Source organism: Littorina saxatilis, linkage group LG2, assembly GCF_037325665.1.
Source record: "Littorina saxatilis isolate snail1 linkage group LG2, US_GU_Lsax_2.0, whole genome shotgun sequence".
In the NCBI taxonomy this organism is placed as follows: Eukaryota; Metazoa; Mollusca; class Gastropoda; order Littorinimorpha; family Littorinidae; genus Littorina; species Littorina saxatilis.
In genome coordinates this window covers 56,663,929-56,677,172 of record NC_090246.1, presented here as the reverse complement: position 1 = coordinate 56,677,172, position 13,244 = coordinate 56,663,929, and the positions used below count along the sequence as shown (strand labels likewise).

Genomic DNA, 13,244 nt, shown 5'->3' with positions numbered 1-13,244 from the left:
GCGGCGCGCAATGTGCCTTCGCCATACGTTTCTTGCAAAGGGTGAGATAATTTGATGAACAGAGTTGTGTTTCTTTTACATGGATGTTAATAAGTGTTTTTGGAAGAATAATGTTATGGTTCTGACTAAATCTCATTGTACTTTTTAATCGAAAAGGGGAAAATCTTATCGGTCGTGATTAGATACCCAGTTTTTGAGAGAGTATTTAAATCCGACAACAACGCAGATAATACAAAACGCTGCACAAAATCCCAGTAAAACCATTCATTGTTTACGTTTATGACTTGAAAAAAGCATATGAACAAGGAAACATATCAGATGATGTATTATCTAGCTGTGTGTGTGTGTGTTTGTGTGCGTGCGGCCGAGCGTTGCGCTCAAGTGTTCGTTTGTGTGTGTGTGTGTGTGTGTGTGTGTGTGCGTGCATGCGTGCGTGCGTGTGTGTGTGTGTGTAAGCGTGCGCGCGAGCGTTGTGCGCACGTGTTCGTTTGTGTTAGCTTATGTGTGTGTGTGTGTGTGTGTGTGTGTGTGTGTGTGTGTGTGTGTGTGTGTGTGTGTGTGTGTGTGTGTGTGTGTGTCTGTGTCTGTGTGTGTGTGTGTGTGTGTTTTGATGCGTGAGTGTTGATGCGTGCGTACTTGCATGTGTGCGTGCGAGAGGGGTTGGGTTTTCTTATGTGTGCAGAGTAGTTGTTGTAGAAAATGCAAGACATTAAGGTTCAGTCTGTAGTGGATATACTGGGACAGCATCCATGTACTATGCCACAGTTCAGTCTGTAGTGGATATACTGGGACTGCGTCCAGGTACTATGCCACAGTTCAGTCAGTAGTGGATATACTAGGACTGCGTTAAGGTACTCTGCCACAGTCTTTGATGACGTCATTTCCGTTTTTGTGATAGTTGAGGCGGACCTGTTAAGTAATCTTTGATTAAGTCGGGACTTTGATATTGCATTTGAGCCAGGTAGCTTGAAAATAAGTGAATTAGTTCGCTCATTAAAAGTGTCATCAAAAACGAATATTTCATTACAGATTCAAACACTACTGCATTGTACTTCTTATCTTCTCCTGATTTAAAATATATATATACATATGTTATGTTTACTTTAAAAACGCGTTCAGAATTAAAGAAAACAGGTTGAGTATGCTTCGCGGAGATGAGTGTGATCCGTGACGGTTTTCGGGTATGGTTAGCCGAGACTATCTGAATTTAGTCTCGCCGATCGGACTGTTTTTTTTTTTTTAGTTTATCCTTCAATTTGATGCCTATAGATTGACTACATGTTTTTATATCGCTTTACGCGACTTGTTTTACATTTCGTCAAGTTATGAAATGTATTATAAAATTTGGTACATAACATTCTAAAAATTGCAAATAACAATAACACTTTTGATTACAGATTCAAAAGTTCATTGTATCCTTTGGATTTCCTGGATCCCAATGTATAAACAGATATGTCATGCTTAGTGTGAAAATCTGCTCAAATGAGAAAAATCGCCCGTTTTGTTCATATGCTTCGCGGAGGCAACCCGTCTCGGTCTTCTGGTTTCGGCTAGTCAAATCTCACTAGCATTGTTAATGACTCGTCCCTGATTCCAATGTTGATCTTTTAGTTTCAAACCAACTTAATGTTTTATTATCGCTTCACATGACTTGTTCTGTATATTTTTTTTCGCTGTCATGATGTCACCATTTAGAGGGTAGGGTTACATTTTCAGGTATTTATTCCCCAAGAATATGCAAAAAAAATTCCAAACTCGTTTTTTTCTATTGGTCAATGATTCTACTTTTTTTTTAAAGTGAGAAATGGAGTGCAATTAACATTGTTACTTTTGAAGGTATGCTCATGACGTGCATCACAGCGAAATAGCAGTTCAGAAGAACGGAATTCCCATAATTAGTCCTTATTTGCTGCTTTTTTCACTGAGCTCGGAAATGATATTTTGCTTGCATTGTTATTGCTTAATTTATTAAAGCCTCTGGACAATATTCTTTGAATAAATCGTTACCCAATAATGTTTACGTCTATCCCTTTGTTTGATAGAGTACTGTAACAAGCTATCACATTATGTCGACAAGAATGCGTCTCCATACAAGTTTTTGTCTTGATTCCATCCAGGAGGATGTAAGGCTTTAATAAAAACACTATTTCAAAGATCTCTGTCAAGATTGATTTTGTTGAAAAAAAAGGAAGTCTGTGATTGAAGATTGTGAAACCTGCCTGTACAGACAGACAGACAGACAGACAGACAGACAGACAGACAGACAGACAGACAGACCAACAAACAGGCTGACATACAGACATACAGAAAGACAGACAGACAGACCTCAACCCGCTCTTCTTCTTCTTCTTCAGCGTTCGACGGTTCTGTCCCTCATAATCTTCGGCCTGTTGATCTCAACCCGCTCAAACACACACACTTGCACACCCCCTTCCACAACTGTTCACACTATCCTGCTCACATCACATTCCCAATTCTCATTTCAACCTCTATCCTATGGCAAACTCACGAGTCAATTGCAGCAGCCCCAGCGGTGAAGAAGTGTGATATTGTCTCCTTGCCAGCAGCCATAGCACCCTTTGCTGTCTCCTTCCCTCCGTCTCCACTCCTCCACTGCAAATCACATTGCACGTGCATCTAACATTCAGAGGCAGTCTTCAAAGCAATGGTTTTCTCTTCAACCCCGAAATGTCAACAAAAATCTTGTGAAAGTTACGTCTGGTTAACTACAAGAGGGATTTATATGATGGTAAAGAGAGTCAGAGAAAGAGGAAGGGGGGGGGGGGGGGAGGGGGGAAGAGCAGAGGTGGGGGGGGGGGGGGATATGGCTGAGAAAGAGATGGAGTGAAAGGCTAAGAATGTGTGCAAGTGTGTCTGAGTCCGTATCCATACTGTCTTATTTGTGTCTATATACAGTGGAATCCAGCTATAACGAACCTGGGTATAAAGAAATCCCTCTTTTAACAAACTGCCATTGATTTCCCGGCAGACAGCCTTCTATTTCTCACTTGTTACTTTCCGGCTATTGAACCATTTGCATAACGAACCCCTCTTTTAACAAACACGTTTTCATCGCCCCAGAGCCGTTTTGTCTCTAAAAGTCACAAGGCTACAACGAACTGATGTCAATAATTGTCTCCAAAGACAAAAATACACAAAAATACACAAACACAAGTGCACATCGCGTGATGAGCGAACTCTGAACAAACAGCGGGAGGTGCACGGAACAGCCAGTGACAGCGGTGAAGACGATGACCCAGAACCGCTCCCAACACCAACTGCCACAGAAGCACGTGTTGCTGCCAATACCCTACGTCGCTACTTGCAGGCAAAGTGCAGCGATGTCTGTGACTTGGATATGATCTCCAAATTGGAGTGTACAGTGGAGAAGTGTGCCAGTTCTGAGCAGCGTCAGACAAACATTCTGGACTTTTTCAAAACAGCTTAGTACGTGTGTCGCGGCAGTGTCAGTGTGTGCAGTGTCTTTTTTGACGGACACGGAGATTGATCAGAATGTACATGTACATGCTTTTACACGACTTTTTAAATTTTACTTCTAAAATTGTGACAGTAAAGTGAACATTTGAACTATGCCTCTCTCTATGGATTATATAATGAAGCTTTTGAAAACATGCAGAGATTGTACTCTCCAAGGAAAGATCGATGGGACGATCATTTGAAGGTGAGTAGGAAAACTTGTCTTGAGGCCATTTAGGGTTGAAAACTCTACAGCGAATTGCTGATATAACAAACTAAAATGTATCTCCCTTGAGATTCGTTGTACCCGGACTCCACTGTACATGTATAACTTTGTGACAGACCGACAGGCAGTGTATGATGGCCCTATCTTTTTTACATATTAATTTGTACGCTATTCATTTCTTACTGTCCGGGAACAGTAGGGGGGCGACTATCCTCAACCCGGCGGGTCCCCAGGTGGCGGATAGGGGAACGGCCCCCAGATATGGGGGCCAGCTGCGAATATAGAATAAGCAGTCCCGGACCAACTAGCGGTGTCTCTACCAGGACGGGGTGGGTTGGCAGATGGCACTGACTACCCTATAAATGCCCTACGTGTCCGATGACGGTTACACCATGCGGGTAAGAGCCGCATTAAAAGCTCTAGCCCCGGGGTGGGACCCCCGGTAAGAAATCCCCCATGTGTTCCCAGGGTTAGGTTTTTGAGCCAGGAACTAAGGGCGGGGTAACCCCGAAAGAAACCTAAGGGCTGAAGTCGGAGGATCTGGGCCAACAGGCGCACCTTAACCAACCAGAGATCCACGCAAAAACGCAAAATGAAATGTCAACAGTCCGAGCGAACGACAAGAAGAAGAAGATTTCTTACTGTAACATTATCAAAGTGATTTTATTGAAGGGCATAATGACAATTTCAGTCTTTGCTCTATAAGCCTATATGATTAGTACTAACAATAACAACTTCTTCATCTTTTGCGTTCTTTTGTGGTAACAATACAAAGGAGAACAAGTAAGTGAAGTACCTTGCTGTCCGAGGTTGCAAGGACTCGAGCCAGTAGCCCCATGGCCAGGTGCTGTGTGTTGTTGTCATGGCCACTGTCACCCCTACAAACACAACATCACATCCCATTACAGCTGATGAATTCTTCTGCCAATGAAAAAACTCTTTAGACCATAGGTAGGCTGTTTTCCATAACAAAAACAGACAAAGTAAAACATTATTTTGATTCCAGCTGATTTAAACCAAAACCTGTGGTTGAAACTTTTGAAAACAAGTTTGTGTTTGTTTACTGTTGTTTCTTTTCTCCAGAATCTAGGGGGTCACACGAGACCGATTCAGCATCGATATTACTGTACAGTCAGTACCCTCACTTATACAAAACAGAGTATCACGCTTGGTTGATACATTACAGATCTAGTCTACTACGTGTAAAAGACGGAAATTACAAAACAAAACCGAATAGTATCACAGTCATGACAGACATTTACTAGCACCTACTGTACAAAGATCTCTCTTTTAAAATCTGAACCGCACATCTCACAGTATGTCCTTGCCTTTGAGTGGTTGTCCCAGTTAAATGGACAAAATTCCTCTTTAAACAATCCTGCAACACTCACCGCACATCTCACAGTATGTCCTTGCCTTTGAGTGGTTGTCCCAGTTAAATGGACAAAATTCCTCTTTAAACAATCCTGCAACACTCACCACACAGAAAGGCAACACTTACTTGGACACTTTCAGTAGCAGGCTGACAAACTTCTCGTCAGTAAAGACAAAGGAACTCTCTATCGCCGGATCCTGTCAAAGAAAAAAGATATATTAGCATTTTTTAAGGTTACAAATCTAAGGATACAAAGAAAGAAATGAAAAACCTGAGATGCTCTCTGCAAAGGCAGCAACACTGCTGCTACAATAAAGGCAAGCATCTGTTTCTTTCTACCCCTCTCAGGTCTCTTACTTAGTTCCCAAGTGAAATCAAGCTGAAGCAAAGAGTTATAACTACAATCTTTCTTGCGTACAAGTTCATGTTCACCGTCACAGATCAGTCCAGGCTTTCATCTGGAATAAGAGCATCGTTGATGGGCGCTGTGGCGGGGTGGTAAGACGTCGGCCTCTTAATCGGAAGGTCGAGGGTTTGAATCCTGGCCGCGGCCGCCTGGTGGGTTAAGTGTGGAGATTTTTCCAATCTCCCAGGTCAACTTATGTGCAGACCTGCTTAGTGGCTTATCCCCCTTCGTGTGTACACGCAAGCACAAGACCAAGTGCGCACGGAAAAGATCCTGCAATCCATGTCAGAGTTCGGTGGGTTACAGAAACACAAAAATACCCAGCATGCTTCCTCCGAAAGCGGCGTATGGCTGCCTTAATGGCGGGGTAAAAACGGTCATACACGTAAAAATTCACTCGTGTAAAAACACGTGTACGTAGGAGTTTCCGCCCACGAACGCAGAAGAAGAAGTAGAGCATCATTTCACTTGGACACGTTATTAGTTATCGTTAGATTTGACTGCGATATCCAGATTTATCAGTGCCAATGTCGAGAAAGCTGAAATCATATCAGATCGAGGCGTGAGCCGAGATCTGATATGATTCAGGCTTTCATACACGGTCATACACGTAAAAATTCACTCGTGTAAAAACACGTGTACGTAGGAGTTTCCGCCCACGAACGCAGAAGAAGAAGAAGTAGAGCATCATTTCACTTGGACACGTTATTAGTTATCGTTAGATTTGACTGCGATATCCAGATTTATCAGTGCCAATGTCGAGAAAGCTGAAATCATATCAGATCGAGGCGTGAGCCGAGATCTGATATGATTCAGGCTTTCGAGACATTGGCACTGATAAATCTGGATATCGCAGTCAAATCTAACGATAACGATTTTATCGCATTCCATTTCGGAAGAAGAACCCATTAACCCCAGTCTAAGAAATCGGTCAAGCGCAAGGGAGGCTACTGCCATGTTGGAAATGTTGGATTGTCTGTTCCTGCTTTCGCAACTTTGCTGCTATAACTTTCATTTTTCAAATACTCTTTCGTTTTCTAAGACGTAAATAAGGCATCTAAAAACAACAAAGAAAAGAAAAATATTGTGTAAACAGATCACACAAAAAAGGTTCAGTGGAGGAACACGGAACAGCCTTCGCGGTTACTTGCAGTCTTTTAGACTTCAAAGGCTTTAATTTGGCAATTCTAAACGATGGCAGGAACTGAAGTGCCCCGGACTGTATCAGTGAAGTCCTCTGGCTCATTTTCTGTGTAGAAGACAGCTTCCAGTTCTTAGTCGTTATCAACTGCAGTGTTGATAATTTTGTCGAATCGCCAACTGCAGACGACACAATATTCCAAGACAACTTTCAAAGATGGCGTCTTCCGATAGCCTTCGTGACTGTTTTGAAGCTGTTGAGGTTTTTGTGTGGATTTTGCATGGCTACGACAAAGAGGGATGGGACAGTGATTCATGCTGGAGCAAAACGTTTAAATCGGCTGCTCATTTCCAGCCTTTACGTGAGTGATGAGCGCTGATACCCTGCAAGAGAACTCGCTTCTTGCTCCAAAGTTCAGTTTGTTTACGGCTGTTCCAATCGCCTCCCTCGGTAAGATTAAAACATACCATTCTACTACTTCTCTGTTAAAGGTGGGTGGAAAAAGTGTGTATTTATTCATTACACAGCTTAAACTTGCTGATGCAATTACTTTCCTTTTATAAATTTGCGCTTTAAAATAATGGGAGACTTGTGTTTCCTTCAAGTGAGATTTTTTTCTTCAAAATTACAATTGGAAAACTACTTCCTGCACGATATCAAATTCACTACCTTCCTCTGCGATATCAATTGATATACAGTTCCTAGTTGACCAATGACAACAGGTGTTTTTGTCATGTGATCAGTAAAAATGCAATAATATGAATTAACTTCATTAATGACAGCGATGTCAATCTATAACAGAAATTCAAAATAAACTTTTCACCCTGCACTGGATGCAACCAGGCCTGATGTGCAGGAGAAAGTTACCAACCGAGTGGTAGCCAGCCGTGGGGTTGGAATGGTTGAAATTGAGGTTTGCATGTGATTTGGTTGAAATTGAGGTTTGAATGTGATTTCAGCCAATCCCAACCCGTGGCTGGCTGCTTCCTGGTTGGTAACTTTCTCCTGCACATCAGGCATGGTTGTTGATTTTTGGTATTTGTCCAAGTAGACAGATGCTCTTCTCACATGTAAAATCCTCAACAGATCTGTAGTGGTGCACATGATCGCTCACATAAGAAGGAATGTATCTTCAAAGCAGATAGGTTCCTCCACATAAAGTTTTCAATAATTCTTTCCTTTCCTTCTTCGTTCATGGGCAGAAACTCCCACACATTCACTCATGTTTTTGCACGAGTGGGTTTTTACGTGTATGACCGTTTTTACCCCGCCATTCAGGCAGCCATACGCCGCTTTTGGGGGAAGCATGCTGGGTAGTTTCATGTCTCTATAACCCATCAAACTCTGATATGGATTACAGGATCTTTTCCGTGCGCACTTGGTCTTGTGCTTGCGTGTACACACGAAGGGGGATAAGGCACTAGCAGATCTGCACATAAGTTGGCCTGGGAGATCGAAAAAATCTCCACCCTTAACCCACAAGGCATGGCCAGGAATCGAACCCGCGACCTTCCGCATAGGAGGCCGATGTCTTATCCACTCGGTTAATGCGCCTGTCATGTGTTGTTTCAATGATGATTGAAAAAAGTGCCAGCCAATGGACATTCACCTTGTCTTTGGGTGGAATCATGGAGCCCAGCAGTCCCATGATCCTCTCCTGGGAGTGTGTAGCAAAAGCCTCCTCCTGGCGAGTCTCCATGGGGAGGGTGCTCATCCGCAGATTGGGCGTGCCGTCAACAACAACGTCTGAGGAATATAAATCAGAAAAGTTCTGACTTGCACAGCACCTTACAGGATATCCAAAAATCAGTCAACTACATTTTACAGAACAAAACTAATCAAACTGTCCAACACATAGTAAAATTGTGCAGAAGACTACTCTGATGCTATGATAGAGTCTACCTTGTCCTAAGGTCTTTCAGTACATTTCTTGAGGTTTAAAAGCGCACCCTAAAACTCCTTCAGTCTCTTTCCACACACACAGTCCTAAAGATCTGTTTCCACACACACAGTCCTAAAGATCTGTTTCCACACACACAGTCCTAAAGATCTGTTTCCACACACACAGTCCTAAAGATCTGTTTCCACACACACAGTCCTAAAGATCTGTTTCCACACACACAGTCCTAAAGATCTCTTTCCACACACACAGTCCTAAAGATCTCTTTCCACACACACAGTCCTAAAGATCTGTTTCCACACACACAGTCCTAAAGATCTCTTTCCACACACACAGTCCTAAAGATCTCTTTCCACACACACAGTCCTAAAGATCTCTTTCCACACACACACAGTCCTAAAGATCTGTTTCCACACACACAGTCCTAAAGATCTGTTTCCACACACACAGTCCTAAAGATCTCTTTCCACACACACAGTCCTAAAGATCTCTTTCCACACACACAGTCCTAAAGATCTCTTTCCACACACACAGTCCTAAAGATCTGTTTCCACATAAACAGTTCCAAGGATCTATTTCAAAATAAACAGTCCCAAAGATCTGTTCCAAAGTAAACAGTCCCAAAGATCTCTTTCCACACACAGTCCTAAAGATCTGTTTCCACATAAACAGTTCCAAGGATCTATTTCAAAATAAACAGTCCCAAAGATCTCTTTCCACATACACAGTCCCAAAGATCTGAAGAAACCCAACCCAACATAAAATAGAACAACCAACCAGACAACGAAACAAAGGCCTCACCATCAGCATCTTGAGGTACAGTCTCCAAGCAATGTGCGAGGATGGTAATACACTTATGCTGCAGCCCGGCTGCAGTCTTGACGTAGTCAGGGTCCTGTGTGGGGGTACTGCCGTCAGTGTTGTACACGATGTCGCTCAACCCCAGGGAGAGAGATGTGAACAGAAGCCATAGATGCTGGTGGATGTATGCCTTGATCAGGGAGTCGTTGGACTGTGCGTTGCGCACTGCAAGATAACAGTCACAGCTTGTAAATGGTCAAATCTGACATAAAGAAAACTGTGAACATGATATTCAGCTGGCAATCTCTACTTGCTTCATATGACAGTGGAACAATGGTACCTGTTATGAAATCTTGGTACTAGTCAAAAGTGTTCCTTTATTGCATGTGGCCGGTCATGACAAGAATATTCTGGTCAAGATAATAGAGAAAGGGACAGCAGAAGGTGTCCTTTTATGGGAAGTGTCCTTGAAAACACCGAGGCAAATAAACTCATGTGACATTATAGGCCAATCACTTGCGAGAGGCCTGCATGTCTCCACACATAGTCACATACCAGGTGTGGAGATATGAGGCTCACTAGTGATTGGCCTACAGAATCCCATGGGGTCATGTGCCTCAGTGTTTCCAAGGGGGTGCTCCTCTTCCACAACCCATATAAACTTGACAGTTATTTCAGAACATCCTCTATTGTAAAGGAACACACACAAAAACACGAAACTCACGTTTGACCATGGGAATTTCTGTCACATCATGAGTGGTAAGGTGTCTGAAAAAGTACAATGAAAAAAGTCCTCAAGAGAGCTGCTGAAGTTGCATCGAACATATCAAAATATAAAGACTCCAATTTCTCAATTATTATATGAAGGATTATAAGTAATTACAAGCGACTGAACGCAGAAGAAGAAGAAGAAGTAATAACAAAAACCTGGGTACAAAATGTTACACGCATATAGGTATTTGATCCCATGCGTACCCGATAGAGACTGGGAAAGTTGACACGTGACACCTGAAAATTAGTTGAAACACACACACGAACAGACAGATACATGAAATAACTCACCCAGATGGAAACTTTCCTTTCGAGTGACAACCAAGACACAAGTCAAAATCTTCACAATCGTTGCAGTGAATTCGAGAGCCAACAATGAAAGCCTGACACTTGTTGCACTTGTACCTGTTGAGACAACATACAAAGAAAATTTGCTGAAAAGACGCCATAAATATACATAACTAGATGATTACCCGCTTCGCCGGGTACCGGCTTCGCCGGGAAGAAGTAGAGCCGAATACCAGGCTGCGCCTGGGACCCGGCTTTGCCGGGTGTACGCCGGCTTTGCCGGCGCACGAAGGAAAGGAGATAAACGCGCAAAACACTGGAGACCTTCTAAAAATAGTAACGTGCAGTGACCTTCTACAAATAGTAACGTAGTAACGGGAATATGGATTGACGCCACACGGAGGAAGGGAGATAATCGCGGCTGAAAACACTGGAGAAGATAAGGAAGAGTTACTGGTAGTGGATCCCGACAACAAAAACAAAAAAACAAAAAAAAAATCGGTTCAGCGCGCACAGCGCTGCGCGCTGAGAGCACGTGTTGAAATATCTCATCGATGAGGTTGTGTCCGGGGTGTAGCTGAATACGGTGTCCAAATTTGAAAAAGATCCACCGAGAACTTTGGCCGTGCATCGCGAACAGACAGACAGACAGACAGACAGACAGACACTAGTCGTATATATATATAGATATACAGATCGCCAGGTAAACTAAAAAAAAAACCTACCCTCTGCCTGATCTAAAAATTAAATTTAAAATAAAAGACAAAAAAAGTGAACACTCAAAGGGCTGCGGCATATTCCAGATTCAGCCTCGTGGAAGTGACCTAACATACAGAGAGAAGACTGAAAATGTTGAGCCTCTTTCACTGTGACGACGAAGCTCACAGGGGGATAAATCTGAATATTGCCTCGGTTGTGTCCTCAGCAAATAAGCCCTATCACCATGCTAACCATTGCATCAAACAGTATAACAGCCATGAGTTAGATGAAAGATACACATTGATGATCATAAAACAGTCCTTCTCTATTCTTTGAGAGTTGATCTCCAAGTGTAAGAGGAAATAAGAAGAAGAGATAGGTGTACTTACACAAGATGAACAAAGTCGTGGTCATCATTGTGCTCCCCTTCAGGCTTCACACCACCTGTAACAACACACATTCTTTGCTGTTGTGTTTGTTTGTGTATTTTAATCACCCGGAGCAAGCTTACTCACCACAATTTACTTTTTTTTTTTTTTAATTCAAAGTAGCATCAAATCCTGTAAATTGTGCGCACCGACAGGTAAAAAAAAATCAATACGGCAAAAGACAATGCTAAGAAATAATTCTGTTGAGGGGTTCTTATGCACTGTAAGATTTGTATTCCTTGAAAGAGAGTCCAGTTATAAACACGCTGATAGCATCACAGTGATAAATGATCTCCGATGTGAATGTTTTTGAAAGAAAAAGGCATCGTACTGGGTGGTCATCGTCAACTGGAAAAGGTCTTTTAAAGTTAAAAGAAACAGGTTCTAGAATGTCCCCATGAACAACACCAGCAACTTTTAATGCATTGAAGCACATCACAACGCTTACCAGAGTAGCAGGTGGTACACAGGTCCATGTCCACACAGTGCAAACAGCGGTAGCGTCGTCCTGGCAACGTGACCCCACAACCGTCACACGTGATCTCCACGTCCAAAAGGTCACAGAAACGCGCCACAAACATCTGAATGGCCTGCAACCACAACAATCATCCAGATTGCATGACATCAAAACACACAACTGAATATACTGCAGTAGAAAACATATGGCTGGCCTGCAGCCAAAGCCCACACACAATCAAAGAAAAGCATACTGTGGATAAAAAGCCTAACAATCGCCAAATAATTAAAATCCATCAAAATCTGCAAACTTCTACCTGCAATCGTCACTGTATTCAAAACAAATAATTCAAAAACTACAAACAATTTCCATGATACTACTGCTGTGTTCCCCATCTTACTGGTTTCCATTTTCAGCAGGTCATTGAGTTTACTGGATGTATTTATTATTTGCGATAGTTTGCATTAAAACTGAAAGATGACAAAAAATCTGTATTAAAAACTTGATTCTTGAAAAAAAAGTCTTGCTAAACCAAAGTCAAAGAATGAAGCACATGACAAGTGACAAACTGGTTTTGAAGCTAATCGCACACATCAGTCAGCTAAATTCAACCCGACGCTGTGCAGAAATGACACTGGACTACCTTGCACCATTTCACATGATACAGATCTATCTTAAAAACCGGGAGAACATTTTTTTTTTTTAAATGGGAATGGTGAGAAGAAATGCCCAAAGATGCACAAGGACCTTTAACAGCTGAAGGAGGAGGTCTGGCCAAGCCCCACCAACTTTGAGGACTCCCCCGAAATCGACATATGCTGCCTGAATGGCGGGGTAAAAATGGTCATACACGTAAAAATCCACTCGGGAAAAAAACAAAAAACATGAGCGAACGTGGGAGTTTCAGCCCATGAACGAAGAAGAAAAAGAAGAAGAAGACCTTGAGGACAAAGTCTACCTTGCGCTCCTCTTTGGAGGCGTCCTCCTTGTGGCTGTACCAGGCGTTGAAGCCGGCCACGCCCTTGTAGCACTCCTCGAACCACTTCATGCACTGCTCGTACTCCTTCAGCTCCTCGTCCTTCTCCTGGCTGCCCACCGTCACGTCGCGCATCTTCACCGTGTCTGCACCAATATTTTTTTATATTTAACATGCTTTTACTTCTTTTACGTACATATCCAGTGGAACCCCCTTTTAAGACCTCCAACAATCTGAGAAAATAAGCTTCATATTGATTGATTGATTGATTGATTGAAAATCGGGTCTTAAAAAGGAGG

At 42.5% G+C, this 13,244-nt stretch overlaps 1 protein-coding gene across 2 annotated transcripts in view; it reads right to left on the bottom strand.

The window, feature by feature from the left end:
- Window positions 1-13,244, bottom strand: part of LOC138959313 (zinc finger ZZ-type and EF-hand domain-containing protein 1-like) — a 115,672-nt gene that overhangs the window by 28,442 nt on the left and 73,986 nt on the right. For both annotated transcript variants that reach the window (XM_070330738.1, XM_070330739.1), the window contains exons 46-55: window positions 12,928-13,091; window positions 11,961-12,102; window positions 11,474-11,528; window positions 10,389-10,502; window positions 10,051-10,094; window positions 9,327-9,551; window positions 8,235-8,371; window positions 5,205-5,275; window positions 4,500-4,581; window positions 2,510-2,613 (exon numbers count right to left, since the gene is read on the bottom strand). In XM_070330738.1, coding sequence (XP_070186839.1) covers window positions 2,510-2,613; window positions 4,500-4,581; window positions 5,205-5,275; window positions 8,235-8,371; window positions 9,327-9,551; window positions 10,051-10,094; window positions 10,389-10,502; window positions 11,474-11,528; window positions 11,961-12,102; window positions 12,928-13,091 — 1,138 coding nt within the window. The remainder of the gene's footprint in view (window positions 1-2,509; window positions 2,614-4,499; window positions 4,582-5,204; window positions 5,276-8,234; window positions 8,372-9,326; window positions 9,552-10,050; window positions 10,095-10,388; window positions 10,503-11,473; window positions 11,529-11,960; window positions 12,103-12,927; window positions 13,092-13,244) is intronic.